The sequence below is a fragment of the Elephas maximus genome, chromosome 27, assembly GCF_024166365.1.
Source record: "Elephas maximus indicus isolate mEleMax1 chromosome 27, mEleMax1 primary haplotype, whole genome shotgun sequence".
Lineage (NCBI taxonomy): Eukaryota > Metazoa > Chordata > Mammalia > Proboscidea > Elephantidae > Elephas > Elephas maximus.
In genome coordinates, this window is record NC_064845.1 from 21,535,440 (window position 1) to 21,548,910 (window position 13,471).

Genomic DNA, 13,471 nt, shown 5'->3' on the forward strand with positions numbered 1-13,471 from the left:
ACTGGCCACTTTATAGCTCTTTCAGCATTCAAGGGCTTGAAACATCACTTCAGAACTTCAGCATATTCACGGCAGAAAAGCTGCCATTGATCCATTAGAATAATTTTTAAGAGGCAACAAAATACTTTGCCCCTAAAAAACTCGCATGCTCAAATGGGAAGTCACGCCAATGTCAAAATATGGGTGGAGAGGTTTCTAAATTCTCCACACAGTGCCATGCTTGCTTTCACTTTAAGCCATGCCGGGGCGACTTAGTCCCTTGTTAGCAAGACTTCAGAGAGAATATTATTATGTGTTTGCTCTTCTCACTATAGCTCACTGCTGTCTCAGGAAATATTTCTAATAGAAATATATGATATGTTATTGAAGATTTATAAATGTCTAGTTTCAAGTTTCCCAAATACAGTAACACCCTGAATATATATAGGATCTCTTTTGGCCTAATCTTTTTTTTTTTTTTAATTAACAATTAACATAGATAAATATCTCACAGAATGCCCTATAGCTTTTCATTGAAGGCCCACCCTAAGTACTTCTGGTTACCATTAGAATTTACCTGTGGGCAGCAGATATTGTTTTTAAGTTGCTATCGCTAGTTTGCAATTTTTCCTTTCTTCTCGTGGTTTGTGTACAGTGAATTAGTCCACTTAGTTAATATTTATCAAACACTTTCATCGTAGGCCTTCTGCTGGGGTAACAAAAATGCAAGATTATTATATTCAAGGGATTTATATTATACTTATAACAGGAGCCCTGGTAGCGCAGTGGTTAAGTGCTTAGCTGCTAACTGAAAGGTTGGAACACACCAGCCTCTCCATGGGATAAAAGACTTGGCGACCTGCTACCATAGAGTATAGTCTAGGAAGCCCTGTGGAGCAGTTCTACTTTGTCCTATAGGGTCACTATGAGTCGGATCGACTTGAGGGTACACAAAACAATGTAATATACTGTGTATGTTGGGTCCGTGTGTCTCTTTTTTTTTTTGAGACCTGTATTTTTTGGTTTTATTATGGCATAGGAAAAACAAAGTCAGTCTAGTTGTTTGACCTGGTGCAATTAAATAGCTGGATGATTGCCTGTTTGAATTTTAATTAAGTTGGATGTATGTTTTCTCTTGTGTAGACACAGTTGCAACGTCACTCATCAGTATCACAAATGAACGGTCTTGTGCCTTTCATTGTTCAGTTTCTTTCTGGTGAAACTGAAAGTTGAGGTCGTTTCCAGTTTTATGGGTTGCAATAGACTGAGTGAGAAATGTCTTTAAAATTTACTCCTAAGCTCCGGGAACCTGTTGGAGGTTCTTTTTTAAAATAGCAGGCTAGAAATTATTTTTAAGGAGCCCTGGTGGTGCAACAATGAAGCACTCAGCTGCTAATCAAAAGGTTGGCAGTTCAAACCCACCCAGCAGTTTCATGGGAGTAAGGCCTGGCAATCTGTTTCTGTAAAAGATTACAGCCAAGAAAACCCTGTGGCGCAGCTCTCCTCTGTCACGTGGGGTTGCCATGAGTCAGAACTGACTCAGCGGCACCCAACAACAACAACGACAACAAATAGTTTCTAAAATGGACAGTGATTTTGTACTGTCTGTACCTAGCTGTTATAATTTGGTCAGTATGGTGCATTATCACTGAGGAACTGGAAACAAAGCTAGGTTTGCACTTTGAGGAGACCATGAAAATACCTGAGTTTTCATGGAGCTTTACTTCCCCAAAATGTACCTTTTGACCATTTTCACTGGTTATTGGAAAGTGAGATTTGCAATTTGCATAGAAACCTTGATAAAATTTTGTTCTGATCTAAATTGTGAGAAGCTGATACTCTGACCAGGATAGAAAGCAAATGTCTTAGTGTTCCAGGCACTATTTCATGTACAAGACTGAAGAGACAAGGGCTGCTCAGCCCTTACAAAATGGACAGAAAATCTTATCTTTCTGTTTCATATTCAGCACAGTGGGGGAAACCACCTATTTGGAGAACCATTCTTCTAAAAGTTAAAAAAATTAGTTATAAGTTAATCTTCTCTTTTTTGGAGAGAAAGGCACCTAACAGGAGTTATCAAATGGTTTGTAAATTTCTTCAGTCATTAATAATGATTCTTAGCACCTAAATTGATAAGATTGTTTCACAACCTAGAAATTTTGTAATTATAGGAAAATTGAGCAGATTTTCTTTCCCTTGGCATGCTATGACAGACTTTTGAAGTATGGAAAAGTGGTTATGTATTTTAAATTTTACCTGTGGTTTCTGAAGTTCAAAATTTCAACTTGTTCCCCTGGGGTATATATAGCAAAATACTATTTGGAGTTATTTGGGGGAGTCCCTTGTGATTTCCTTTGAATGGTAAATTGAAAGAGACATTTGGTGTCATTGACTTTAATACTGTGAAACCTGTGAGAGCCGGAACTTGGTGGGACTGCCTTGTTCTTCCAGGACTCGCAAGTTTTCTGCCTTTGACAGGGTGCAATCTTACCACTTTTCTATCGCCCTGTATTAGTGGAAAATATTTGAACTCTCCTTCTCTGACAAGTTTCCGCCTTAGGCAGGTTCTGGCTGTCACAGGTTTTACTGTAATTTAATATTAAGGAATAACTTAAAATATTGCCTGAATCTCTGGTGATGCTCTAGTAGTCTTTGTTTTAATGTGTTACAATTCATTTTCTGGTATTTTCTTTGGAAGTTCTACTATGTCTCTAGAAATGGCTTTGTATCTTTAGATATTGGGCTGTTGGCATTCCACTGTCTTTGTTTAGCAAGCTTGAGAAGTAGACAGTTCGTTGCTGTTGTATTACGAGGATTTCATTTATTCTTAACTTCCCTCGATTGTCTCTCTGTGAAAGATTTCATGGCAAGTTAAGCTACTCAAAGGAAGGAGACCAATTAGGCAGTTTCAGTTTATGTTATATGTAAAGCAGGTGCTTAATAAAATTAAGAATACAATTGAGGCTCTCTCCTCTACTACTTCAGTTGTAACTAATATATTCCTATGCAGAATTAATGCCTCTGACTGTTCATTTTCTAAACAGAGTAGAAAGGAAAAGGGAAGGATCGTTGATGGCTTGGCAAAGCCAGGGAGCAGGCTTACGCTGTGCCTTTCTTTCCCTGTAGGGCTTGCTTTCAGAAATCCTCCGAAAGGAAGAGGACCCCAAGACTGCATCCCAGTCTTTGCTGGTAAACCTTCGGGCTATGCAGAACTTCTTGCAGTTACCGGAAGCTGAAAGAGATCGAATTTACCAGGACGAAAGGGAGAGGAGTTTGAACGCTGCCTCTGCTATGGGTCCTGCCCCCCTGATAAACACACCTCCCAGCCGTCCTCCACAGGTGAAGTCACCTTTTCCACCTTGCTGTCTATGTTTGTCTTTCTTCTTCTTTTTGCCTTTTTTTTTAATGCTTAAGGAAGAATATGACAGTAAATTGATGGATGAGTAGATAGCTGGATATATATAAAAAAAAAAAAAAAATCCCATGGAGTTGCTTGAGGAGAATTTGATCCCAGGTCACTGCCTCTGATTGAAAAACAATAAGCTACTAATTAAATACAGGAAAGAAACTTACTTTGTGTGTCTTCATTGCCTTGGTTCTTTGGGTGAGGGAAGTTGTCTTTAAATGGGATATTTGTCTCCACTGCTGTTATTAAGTCAAGGAATATTTTAAACTCAATAGGAAAAAAAAAAGTAAAGTCAATTTTATCTCCACCAGTTTAGAACTGCCATTTGAATAGTAAGGGGGAAAAAAAAAAACGTAATTCCGTTTGTATTTATGCTTTCCAATACGAACTGCAGCTGGTACCAATTACATATCATCTCGTTTGTAATCTTTCATAATTAAGTTTAATACAATCCTTGAAGGCAGTTTTAAATACGGCTGATAAAGAATTCCGTCCATATTCCCAGAAATGGGCACATTCTCTATTTCTCCAAATTTTTGCAGTTTTTAGGAAGAAGAAAAATCACCGTACAGGTAACTGTGTTTGTACATCTATTTTATTATTATATTTTACTCAAAGTTTAAAGTGTATAACTATCATGAGAATTTGAGAAATTCCTTTTCAGCACAAACTATCAGGTAGAGTTTGACGGGGTGTTAGACTCAAAATCCACAAGCAAGTGTAGTTTCCTAACACATTTAATTTGTGGCAGACATCACTCTTAAAAATACGGTCAGGTAAAACTGGACTGGAAAAAAATTGAATATGGAATACAAACTCTCAAAGTACAGTATTCATAAACAATAGGGTCATAATGAAATTGTTTTGATGTTCTTTTTATCAATAGTAAAAAAATCACCACACATTTGTAAGTGTGGAAATACGGAAAAATCTCATTCAACACTAAAGACGAAACTGCTGAAAATGCTCCATAAACAAGGAATAGACAGAACATTCAGCTACTTGTTGAGGGGCTTAAACTCCTTATTACCATGTTCTGAAACCATCTGCTTTTTAGAAATATCACAAAACTTCATCTTATCCATTTTATTTAATGTAAACCAATCTGGTCTTGATGTCTATAGGAGCAGACTGTAAGGAAATCATTGTTGTATTGTGAATAAGAAATTTATGTTTAGAGTGGCTTCTCTATACGTATATATTCACCTGCCTGTGCACACACAATTACTGAGTTTGATCAGTAAAATATATCTTAAGATAAAGAGTGAGGAACTCTTTACGTATATGTGTGTGTGTATATACACATATCTAACCAAACCCCTTGCCATCAAGTCGATTCTGACTCATAGCGACCTACAGGACAGAGTGGAATGGCCCTGTAGGGCTTCCAAGGCTGTAATCTTTACAGAAGCAGACTGCCACATCTTTCTCTCATAGAGTGGCTGGGGGGTTGGAACTGCCGACCTTTCTGGTTAGCAGCCAAGTACTTAACCACCATGCCACCAGGGCTTTTATAAGAGTGATTAAGTAAAAGAACTCGATTTTTGACTTGGTTTAACGCTTTATTTGCAATTCGGGTAGCTAAGGGTTAATATGCACACCCTCACTAGGTAACTTTGCTCTTATAGTCATCACTGAAGGGCCTGTGGGCAGAGAGTTATTTTACTCATTAATCTGCAATACTAACAAAAGGATGGCTTACTTAAGACGAGTATGAACTTCAGTGTTAAGCTTCTTTTTTTTTTTTTAAATCTATTTAATTGCTTGACTTAGTGGTTCCTTAGTACAGCTTTTGTTTTCTAATTTTTCCAGGATTTTAACACTTTTATTCTTCAAATGTGATTCCGCAGTCCTTATTCATCAAGCTTTTGTTTAACCAAAGTTATTTTAAGTTTTATTATTAAGTGATACATCTTTTCACATACTGTTAAGATACTAACGGGTAGTATATCTATATTTAAAGATCATGTCTGTTGATATATGCATATAATTTATTTTGACCTCAATTACTGATGAGCTGATGGAGCTACCTTTAGCTATTCTCAAGAGGGGTTGAGATCAAACCCTTAGCCAGGGGAATTAGTCAAAGATGAATATATGAGGTATGTAGATATTTTTAGTGAAACTTGCAAAGAAAAAACTGCTATTAATGCAGTATTGCAGGCCATCTAAACAAATTCCAGAGTGATTATCTGATATGTGTGTATATGTGTATAATTTTATTTTATTGCTCTAACATAAATCTTTAAAGTGCCTTACTTGCCTCACTGAGAATCTCTTTGCATTACTTAATATTATTATAGTAGAGCTCACTACCAATTTGTTCCCATTTTATCCTTTAACAGTGATCTGATAAATTAAATTTTAAGAAATTCTTAATGTATTAAAAGTATTATCAGTGAAAAATGAGTGCTGTAGATTTGGGAAAACGTATTATAAAACAGTCGAATTAGTACTGTTTTGCAACAGATGAAATCAAGTGCTTTAAAATTGGAGCCAGTACACCACATGTGAGGCTTTAGTATGTTTATGACAAATGACCAAAATGCAAGAACAAAAATGGAGGAAACCACAGATAAAGAAACGAGACTGACTATAAAATTTTGTCCTTTTAAATTTTATCAGTAAGAGAAAAAACCAAAAAAACCCGTTGCCGTCGAGTCGATTCTGACTCATAGTGACCCTATAGCAAGAAAAGGCTATGTGATATTTCACGTTTCATTTCCTCCAAAACAAAGAGGATTTGAAACATTATTTGCTTTGGGACTTATCTCAAGCTTATGCTGGCCCTGAACCTGATTGCTTTCTAAAGAGCTGTGTGTTGTAGGCAGAGGCCCTTGGTGGCTCACAGAAGACTCAGCTCACCTTTAGACCTGAGAGAGACTGGATTCCTATCCAGCTTCTTTCTATCGTGGAGTTTAGGCCACACACAGAGATGGTTTGGAATGCCCCCTAGGGCTTCTGGTTTTAGTCAGGCCCCAGGTGTAGCTTCTAGGAATAGCTCACCTGGTTACTTGACCAGTCACAGGAGTCACCAAAAGTTTGGGCAGTCCCCACCTAGGTGAGAACCGTCCTGTGCAGACTCACCCCCTGTACTCCTGCAGGGGCAGCTGTGCCACGTGCTTTGTCTTGTGGCTGGAGCAGACCTGTTTGCTTAAAGCACATTTGCACAAGTTACATGCTTCATGCAAGAAATAAGAGTACGTTGCATTTGATAACGATTCAGTTTTCTGAGCACCTTCACCTACATTAATTCACTGACTCCTTCTACCGACATTTTGGTATGAGAAAAACAAGAACAGCAAGTTTAAGGTTTAGTCACAGCTTTCAGATTCCCCGTTTAAGTCTGTTGCTCTTTCGTCTGCGTCAAGCTACTTTCCCAAATGTAAACAAACTTACTTTAGAATGAGGAAAATGAGACTTGTGGACCTTTTCTGTTTGTCACAGAGGATAGGAAGTTTTATTGTTAGATTAGGGTGAATAACACTTGCGAGAACATTCTCCTGATAGAGGACATTAAATGTTTGGCAGATGATCCATGTTGGTAGACTTCGTATAACCTGGCATCGCTAAGAGTGTGGGAAAAATAGCCCCTTCCAACACTTTGGTTCCATGAGAATATCTGGGTGAACCCAATACCCCCAAAGTCCCTTGGTCTTAAAGATTTCTGTCTGTGCTTAACAGATTTTCCAGATGACTTAATAAAAGGGATTTTATTAATAATAATTAATTACTGTTTTCTGGCAGCTGTCTTTTACGTAGGTCAGTTTTAATACCTTAGGTATATGAGGAAACCCTGGTGGCATAGTGGTTAAGAGCATGGCTGCTAACCAAAAGGCTGGCAGTTCGAATCCACCAGGAACTCCTTGGAAACCTTGTGGGGAAGTTCTACTCTGTCCTGTAGGTTCACTAGGAGTCGGAATTGACTCAACGGCAATGGATTTGGTTTTTTTGGGTTTTTACCTCAGGTATGTACTTAAAAAAAAAAATTTTTTTTAATTTTTTTAGTATGTACTTATGCTGGTGCTCTTGATGCGTGGCTTTTGTAGTTAATTTCTGATGCTTTCGAAAACCTATAATTATCAAGTTATAACTTCTCAATGACTTACATAATTCACTTTTGTTTTTTATATCTCTGTGTAATTCTTTAGTTTCTTCTACAGGAAGGTGTGATATTCTGTACCAGTGCTTTAGAAAAATGTGCAAAGTTCATGTACGAAATATATAATTTGGTAGATGCGCCTTTGTGTCTCTTTACAACAAATTCTTCTTTAATATGGTGAGACATAGGTTCATCTCGGTTTCAGATTCATTTACAGGCAGGAACTTACTTAACACTTAATAAAAGTTTTATTTGTTATAGATCCCTTAAATGGCATTGTTTTAAGATCTCTCTTAATATACTTGTGAAATACTCCCCATTAATTGCCATTTTGTAAAAAAGCTAGAGAGTGTTTAAAGGTCTAGACTTGGGACATAATTAATATTGTTCCTACAAATCGAGAAAAGAAGTCTAAAAGAAAAAATAAATGAGAGGACTATAATACTCAAGACAGTATCATCAGCACATAGAAATTTGAGAGTAGAGATTATTTTCCATCACCAATAAGAATGCCTCAGATTAGTACAGTTGTTACATTCCTAAGAAAACATTTACAGTTTGCATATTTTTAAAAATAATGATAAAACCATTAGCTGCTAAAAACTGGAGATTAATAAGCTAGATTTAGCAAAACCCAAAACCAAGCCCAATGCCATCCAGTCAGTTCCAACTCATGGCGAACCTATATGACAGAGCTTGCCACATAGGGTTTCCAGGAAGTGGCTGGTGGACTCAAACTGCTGACCTTTTGGTTAACAGCTGAGCTCTTAACCACTGCCCCACCAACCCTCCTTGATTTAGCAGAAGGCCACCAAAAAGCAGATTCAGCATGTTTTTAAAAAATAAGAATTTTTCCAAGTTAAGAAGGTCCATGTAATGACATGATTTTTTTTTATGGATATAGCACAGTGGTTTCAAAGATAAACACTAGCATCAGACAGACTTAAGTTCAGATCTCAGCTTTTTCCCTTGGACAAATTGCTTAGCCTGTTTTTATGAAGATTTTCTCAGTTTTTAAATGGTGGTGATAGTAGTACCTACATAGAGCTATCGTGCAGGTTACAGAGAATAGTGTACGTTAGCACGATGCCCAGCGCATAATAAACAACTAATAAATGTCAGCCTTTATTATTATCATAATTATTATGAAAACTCTATAACATTTTCATTTTGTGTGTGGGACCTATGTGCTTGTGGGCAGTTCTCCCAGCATCAAGGAATAGCAAGCGTATTCACCAATGAGGACCATGATAGACTCCATTTTTATGTAACCTAAAAGTATGATTGGATGCAGTCTACCATCCATGAAAGAAGCTAAATAGAGTTTTCATGGAAAATTTGTGTTCTTCTGCACAATTTTTAGTGGAATACAGAGCAGGGGGCTAGTGCTGCACCCTGTCCCCATGTGGGAGGGTAGAAAGTTGAATCTCCAATTCTTAACTACTTCCCGGCGCCGCTGTAATAATGGAGTAGAACGCCCTACCTTGATAAAAGCTATTTGGAAAGCAACTGCGTTTATTTTACCTCCTGTGCTATTTGTGGAGAAGAGCTGAAGAGTAGTTTGTTTTGCCTGGAATGAACTACTTTATGAATTTTAATGTGTGATATAATATTAAAAGCTAAACCAGGATTAAAGAAGATTTTTTTTTGTTCTAAGCTAAAATAGTACTTAGTAGACTGAGGTATAAAAGATTTTTGTTTCCACTTTTACCTGGGGAAAAATTCAGCTTTCATAGTTTTGAAAAGCTGTCCAAGTCAGTTCCCCTTAAGCAATAGCTTGTGTTTAGGAAAAAATGTGATATCAGAACTCTAATAGCTTACCTCTGATAAGATGTGTTTCTGGGCCAACAAGGTGGTAAAGAAGAGCATTTCTAAATAGTTTTTAAATGAGTGATAGATATTTTCTTATTTTATATTTTATAAAAGTTGTCCTCACATGCTTTTTTTTTTTTTTAATGTTTCATGTATACTTGGTTGTCACTTTTTTGATTTTTGTTTTTTACTAGGAAAGGATTATTTGACTTTTTTTTTTTTTTAGTGATTGAAAATGCTTGCTTTTTTGGCTAGAGTTGTAATTGTTTTATTAAAAAAAAAATTAAACCAAGGACATTTTCAGGAACAAAATTCATAGGGTTGAAACAAATAATTCACCTCGAAGAGAAATCCTTAAGCATAATTTTTACCAAAGAATGGAAGTTACTTTTAAAACACGCCAAAACGAAGTTTTCAAAGCCTGCTCTCTTAAATATTGCTAAGCAGATTGCTACCAAGGAACTATTTCTTCCAATGCACTGGACTTCATGCCCTCATTTCCATAACATTCAATTTTCAAAGCGATTGAAATGGCTTTTCTTTTCTCTTTCATTTAAGCACTGAGAAAAATAGGTATTAAAAGGGACCCCATGGGGTGATCAAATCTATCCCTCTGCCTCAAAGCAAGACCACCCCAGAGCAAAGTTGTGAATCTCACCAAAGCAACTTTGTAGGCAATTTATGGTAATGCGTTAACTCTTCTGGCTCCTAAAGTGATGTTTAGCAGATTATTGCTTCAAAGCCCTGTGTGCGTTCTTAGTGGCCTCCAGTCGTTCATATACCTCCGTGAGGGCCCTCGCTTACCAGAGTCACAGAGCTAGAAAGGGAACTCTGGAATCTTCTGGCCTAGTCTCTTGTTACTCGCATCTCCATTTTATAGTTTAGGAGAGGCAAACGACGCCCAGAAAAAGTTTGTCAGTTGTCCAGCCTTCTTGTCATCATGTCAGGCCTGTGGCATAACCATTTCACAGTGTTATCCTTTTAGTGTTTAGAAGGGTAGTGTCACATCGGAAGAATATAGCTGCCTCCTCAAGATAAGCGAGAGGTGACATATTTTGCTAACTGGCTAGATTTAGAAGGATTCTGAAGATACATTTTAAAGGAAACTCACTTACTCTCTGAATGCAGAGAAACGAGTCACCAGATGTACCCTGTGTCCCTCTTTCCATACCAGGTATCGTGGGGCAGAGTGAAACGAACCTGGAAAATTTACGACATTACAAAGTTTACAGAATTACAATTAAGGATGTGTGTCATTTTGTGCCAAAAATCATTTGTTTATGCTGAAACATAGTTTATTTTCTGTCATTCGTATTATATATGAGAAATTGTCCAAGACACTAAGTTTCTAGATGACAAAAACCTGAGTTCTGTAAAGTACCCTAAGAAGTGAGGTCCTTAACAGATCATTTTACTGGGAGAAGTGTGGTCTGCATCAGTAGTAATTTTTCATTTTTATCAGTTTCCCAGGAAATAAGCAGCTACATAGCTGATATGTAGAATTTCCAGGCTACTTCCTATAACTGCGTAATAAAAGTTAAATTTGGAGTTTTAAAGATTAATTATAGTATCAGTAAATTTTGAGGTTGAGATTTGATTTCCCCCCTAAAATTTTACGGCATTTTCCCGCTGATATCTGCTTGTCAGTATTACTAAAGGCATTGATATAGATACTGATTTTATGTTCAGTCTTAGACATTTTGAATATATTAAAATCACTGATTAATACTTTGTGTAACTAACAGTAATGTTCTCTTAAATGTTGTGAAACATTTTCTTACTGTCTGGTTCCACAAGTCCAAAGGAAATAGTTTTGTCCAGGGGTGCCAGGAAAAGATGCAATAATTATACAGAACAGCTTGGACATATACATGTAAAATGCAACCAGCCTTTATGATAATTAAGCAAGGTACTCTACCTGTTTCATGGATGGATAGAAGATTTAAGTATGCAGCTCTGCAAATGGCTTTGTTATGGAAGATTTTAAAAATGGAACATAAGAGGGAAAACATAAAAAACAGTCTAAAATTAAAAAGGCCATAGTATGTAATAGCTATTAGTAATGCAATTGTCTGTATTAGGCACAGAGCACCCGACAAAGATACAGCACTGCGCAATATGATTTTAATTGTGAATTTCCTTTGTTAGGATTGCAATGGAAGGTAATTGGGAAACAATTAGTTTAGGGTTTTCAAGTCTTTGAAACTATTCTGTTTTCCAGAAAACTTCCTTTATGGCACTATAATTCCTGGTTGTCAGCTGGCAGTTGCTGTCCTATTACAGATGCAATCACCTGTGACAATGTGACTTCTTTAAGTTAAGCAATCTGATCTCCGGGTAATAACTAATGTTGAATGACTGCACTGTTGATCACCTTGATCATAAAAAGAGCAACAGTGTCCAGTTTGGATGCTGAGCCTGAGAAGCTTCAAAACAATTTGGCTAATGAAAACTGACGGTCATGTTCAAAATGTTTTGTAGGTGAAAACAGCTACCATTGCCACTGAGAGGAATGGGAAACCAGAGAACAATACCATGAACATTAATGCTTCCATTTATGATGAGATTCAGCAGGAAATGAAGCGCGCTAAAGTGTCCCAAGCACTGTTTGCAAAGGTTGCAGCAACCAAAAGCCAGGTAAGAGCCTCTATTAGGCATGGAGAATGTTTATCTGGGATGCTTGTGGAATTTTCATGAAAAGGGGTGTCTGTTTTCAACATGGACTTGCATCACTGAGAGGCCAGTCTCTAGGATTACTTACAGAGCTTTAAAATGAAACAAAATGTTTCCATTCAGATGAAGGCACTTGGCTTTGTTCCCTCCAACAGCCGTCTCGCCGGCACTGGGTTCTGGGGGAGCAGCCATCCCAAAGCGGCGATTTCTCAGTAAATCCTTGGGTCAGTTAATGGTTATTTTCACAAGAATATGGTGATGTATAGGAAGTTTCTCACTATGACCTATTTTTGTGAAAAAATAACTTGAATTGCTGTTGTTTCGTTATGGCTTAGATGGCCTTGGTTTCCGTCCTGTAACGCTACCAACGTTCCCCAGTTTCTCCTGTTCCAACTTGGGCCTCTACAACTATTATGTATACTTTAAAACAAACTGGCACGTACACACACACATCTTTGCATATTAATGATTTTAGCTTTCCTATAGACATTTACAGGACACATAAATTGAATTACAACTGGAAAAATTGCCTGAATCTGATGAATTATAAATGAATAGAATCAAATTGGAAAAATTACAAATCCCTACAAAGCAAGATAAAAACTTAATAAAGACTAGATAATGTGATCTTTTATCGGCCTAATTGTCATATATTGATAACTTAGGTTTATCAAAAGTAGAATCAGCTATATGAACAAACTCACAGTTATCTATAAACTCTTCTCCAAAGCCATTAATATAATCTTTAAAAGCCCAGAAAAATATAAACGCTCACAAAAACATTTGATAACGCTATCCAAGTGAGATTTACGGGCATCTAAGCCCTTGAGGTAAGATTTTAACAATTTGAAATTTTAAACATATAAAAAAAAAAACCCACTGCTGTAGGGTCGATTCCAACTTCTCGCGACCCTATAAACATATACATTATCATTAATGAACATTCCTGTATAAAACAGACAAGCCGTTACCCACTTCTGATAAATACACACTCCTGGGAGTATTTACCATTCGATGTGACAATGTACCCTTTCAGCTTATCCTGAAATTTTACTCTGTGAGCATCAGTAGTGGCACTTGTTGGGAGTTTTGCTTTTAGGGAAAGGTTCTTGTTTAAGTTATAGGCTGGATGAAATACTTAAGGGGTATCTTGGAAATGTTACATAAAAATGATTAAACTCAAGCTGTGGACTGTAAAAATTATAGCTTTATAGGCCACATGCCTGTCTACCCTTCAATCACTGTCAAAGTGATAATTTCTACAATAATATGTTTCTTTTATTGTGAGATTCTAAACATCAAGTGCTGTTTAAACATTAAACTGAATTGTTTATGTTAGTGCTGTACTCAGCGTGTCATACATCAGGCCACTGTAATCTCTCATGGAATGTAAAATTCTGTCATGAATCATGGCTTGTATATCGGAAATTACTGTAATTTTGATTGGAAATTACAGGGCTCTTGAAATGTTTCTAATTATGATAGAATGTTAGAGCCGC

The 13,471-nt window shown here is 36.9% G+C and overlaps 1 protein-coding gene across 11 annotated transcripts in view; it reads left to right on the forward strand.

The window, feature by feature from the left end:
- Positions 1 to 13,471, forward strand: part of SATB1 (SATB homeobox 1) — a 107,641-nt gene that overhangs the window by 58,293 nt on the left and 35,877 nt on the right. For all 11 annotated transcript variants that reach the window (XM_049870729.1, XM_049870723.1, XM_049870728.1 and 8 more), the window contains 2 exons: positions 3,106 to 3,318; positions 11,781 to 11,936. In XM_049870729.1, coding sequence (XP_049726686.1) covers positions 3,106 to 3,318; positions 11,781 to 11,936 — 369 coding nt within the window. The remainder of the gene's footprint in view (positions 1 to 3,105; positions 3,319 to 11,780; positions 11,937 to 13,471) is intronic.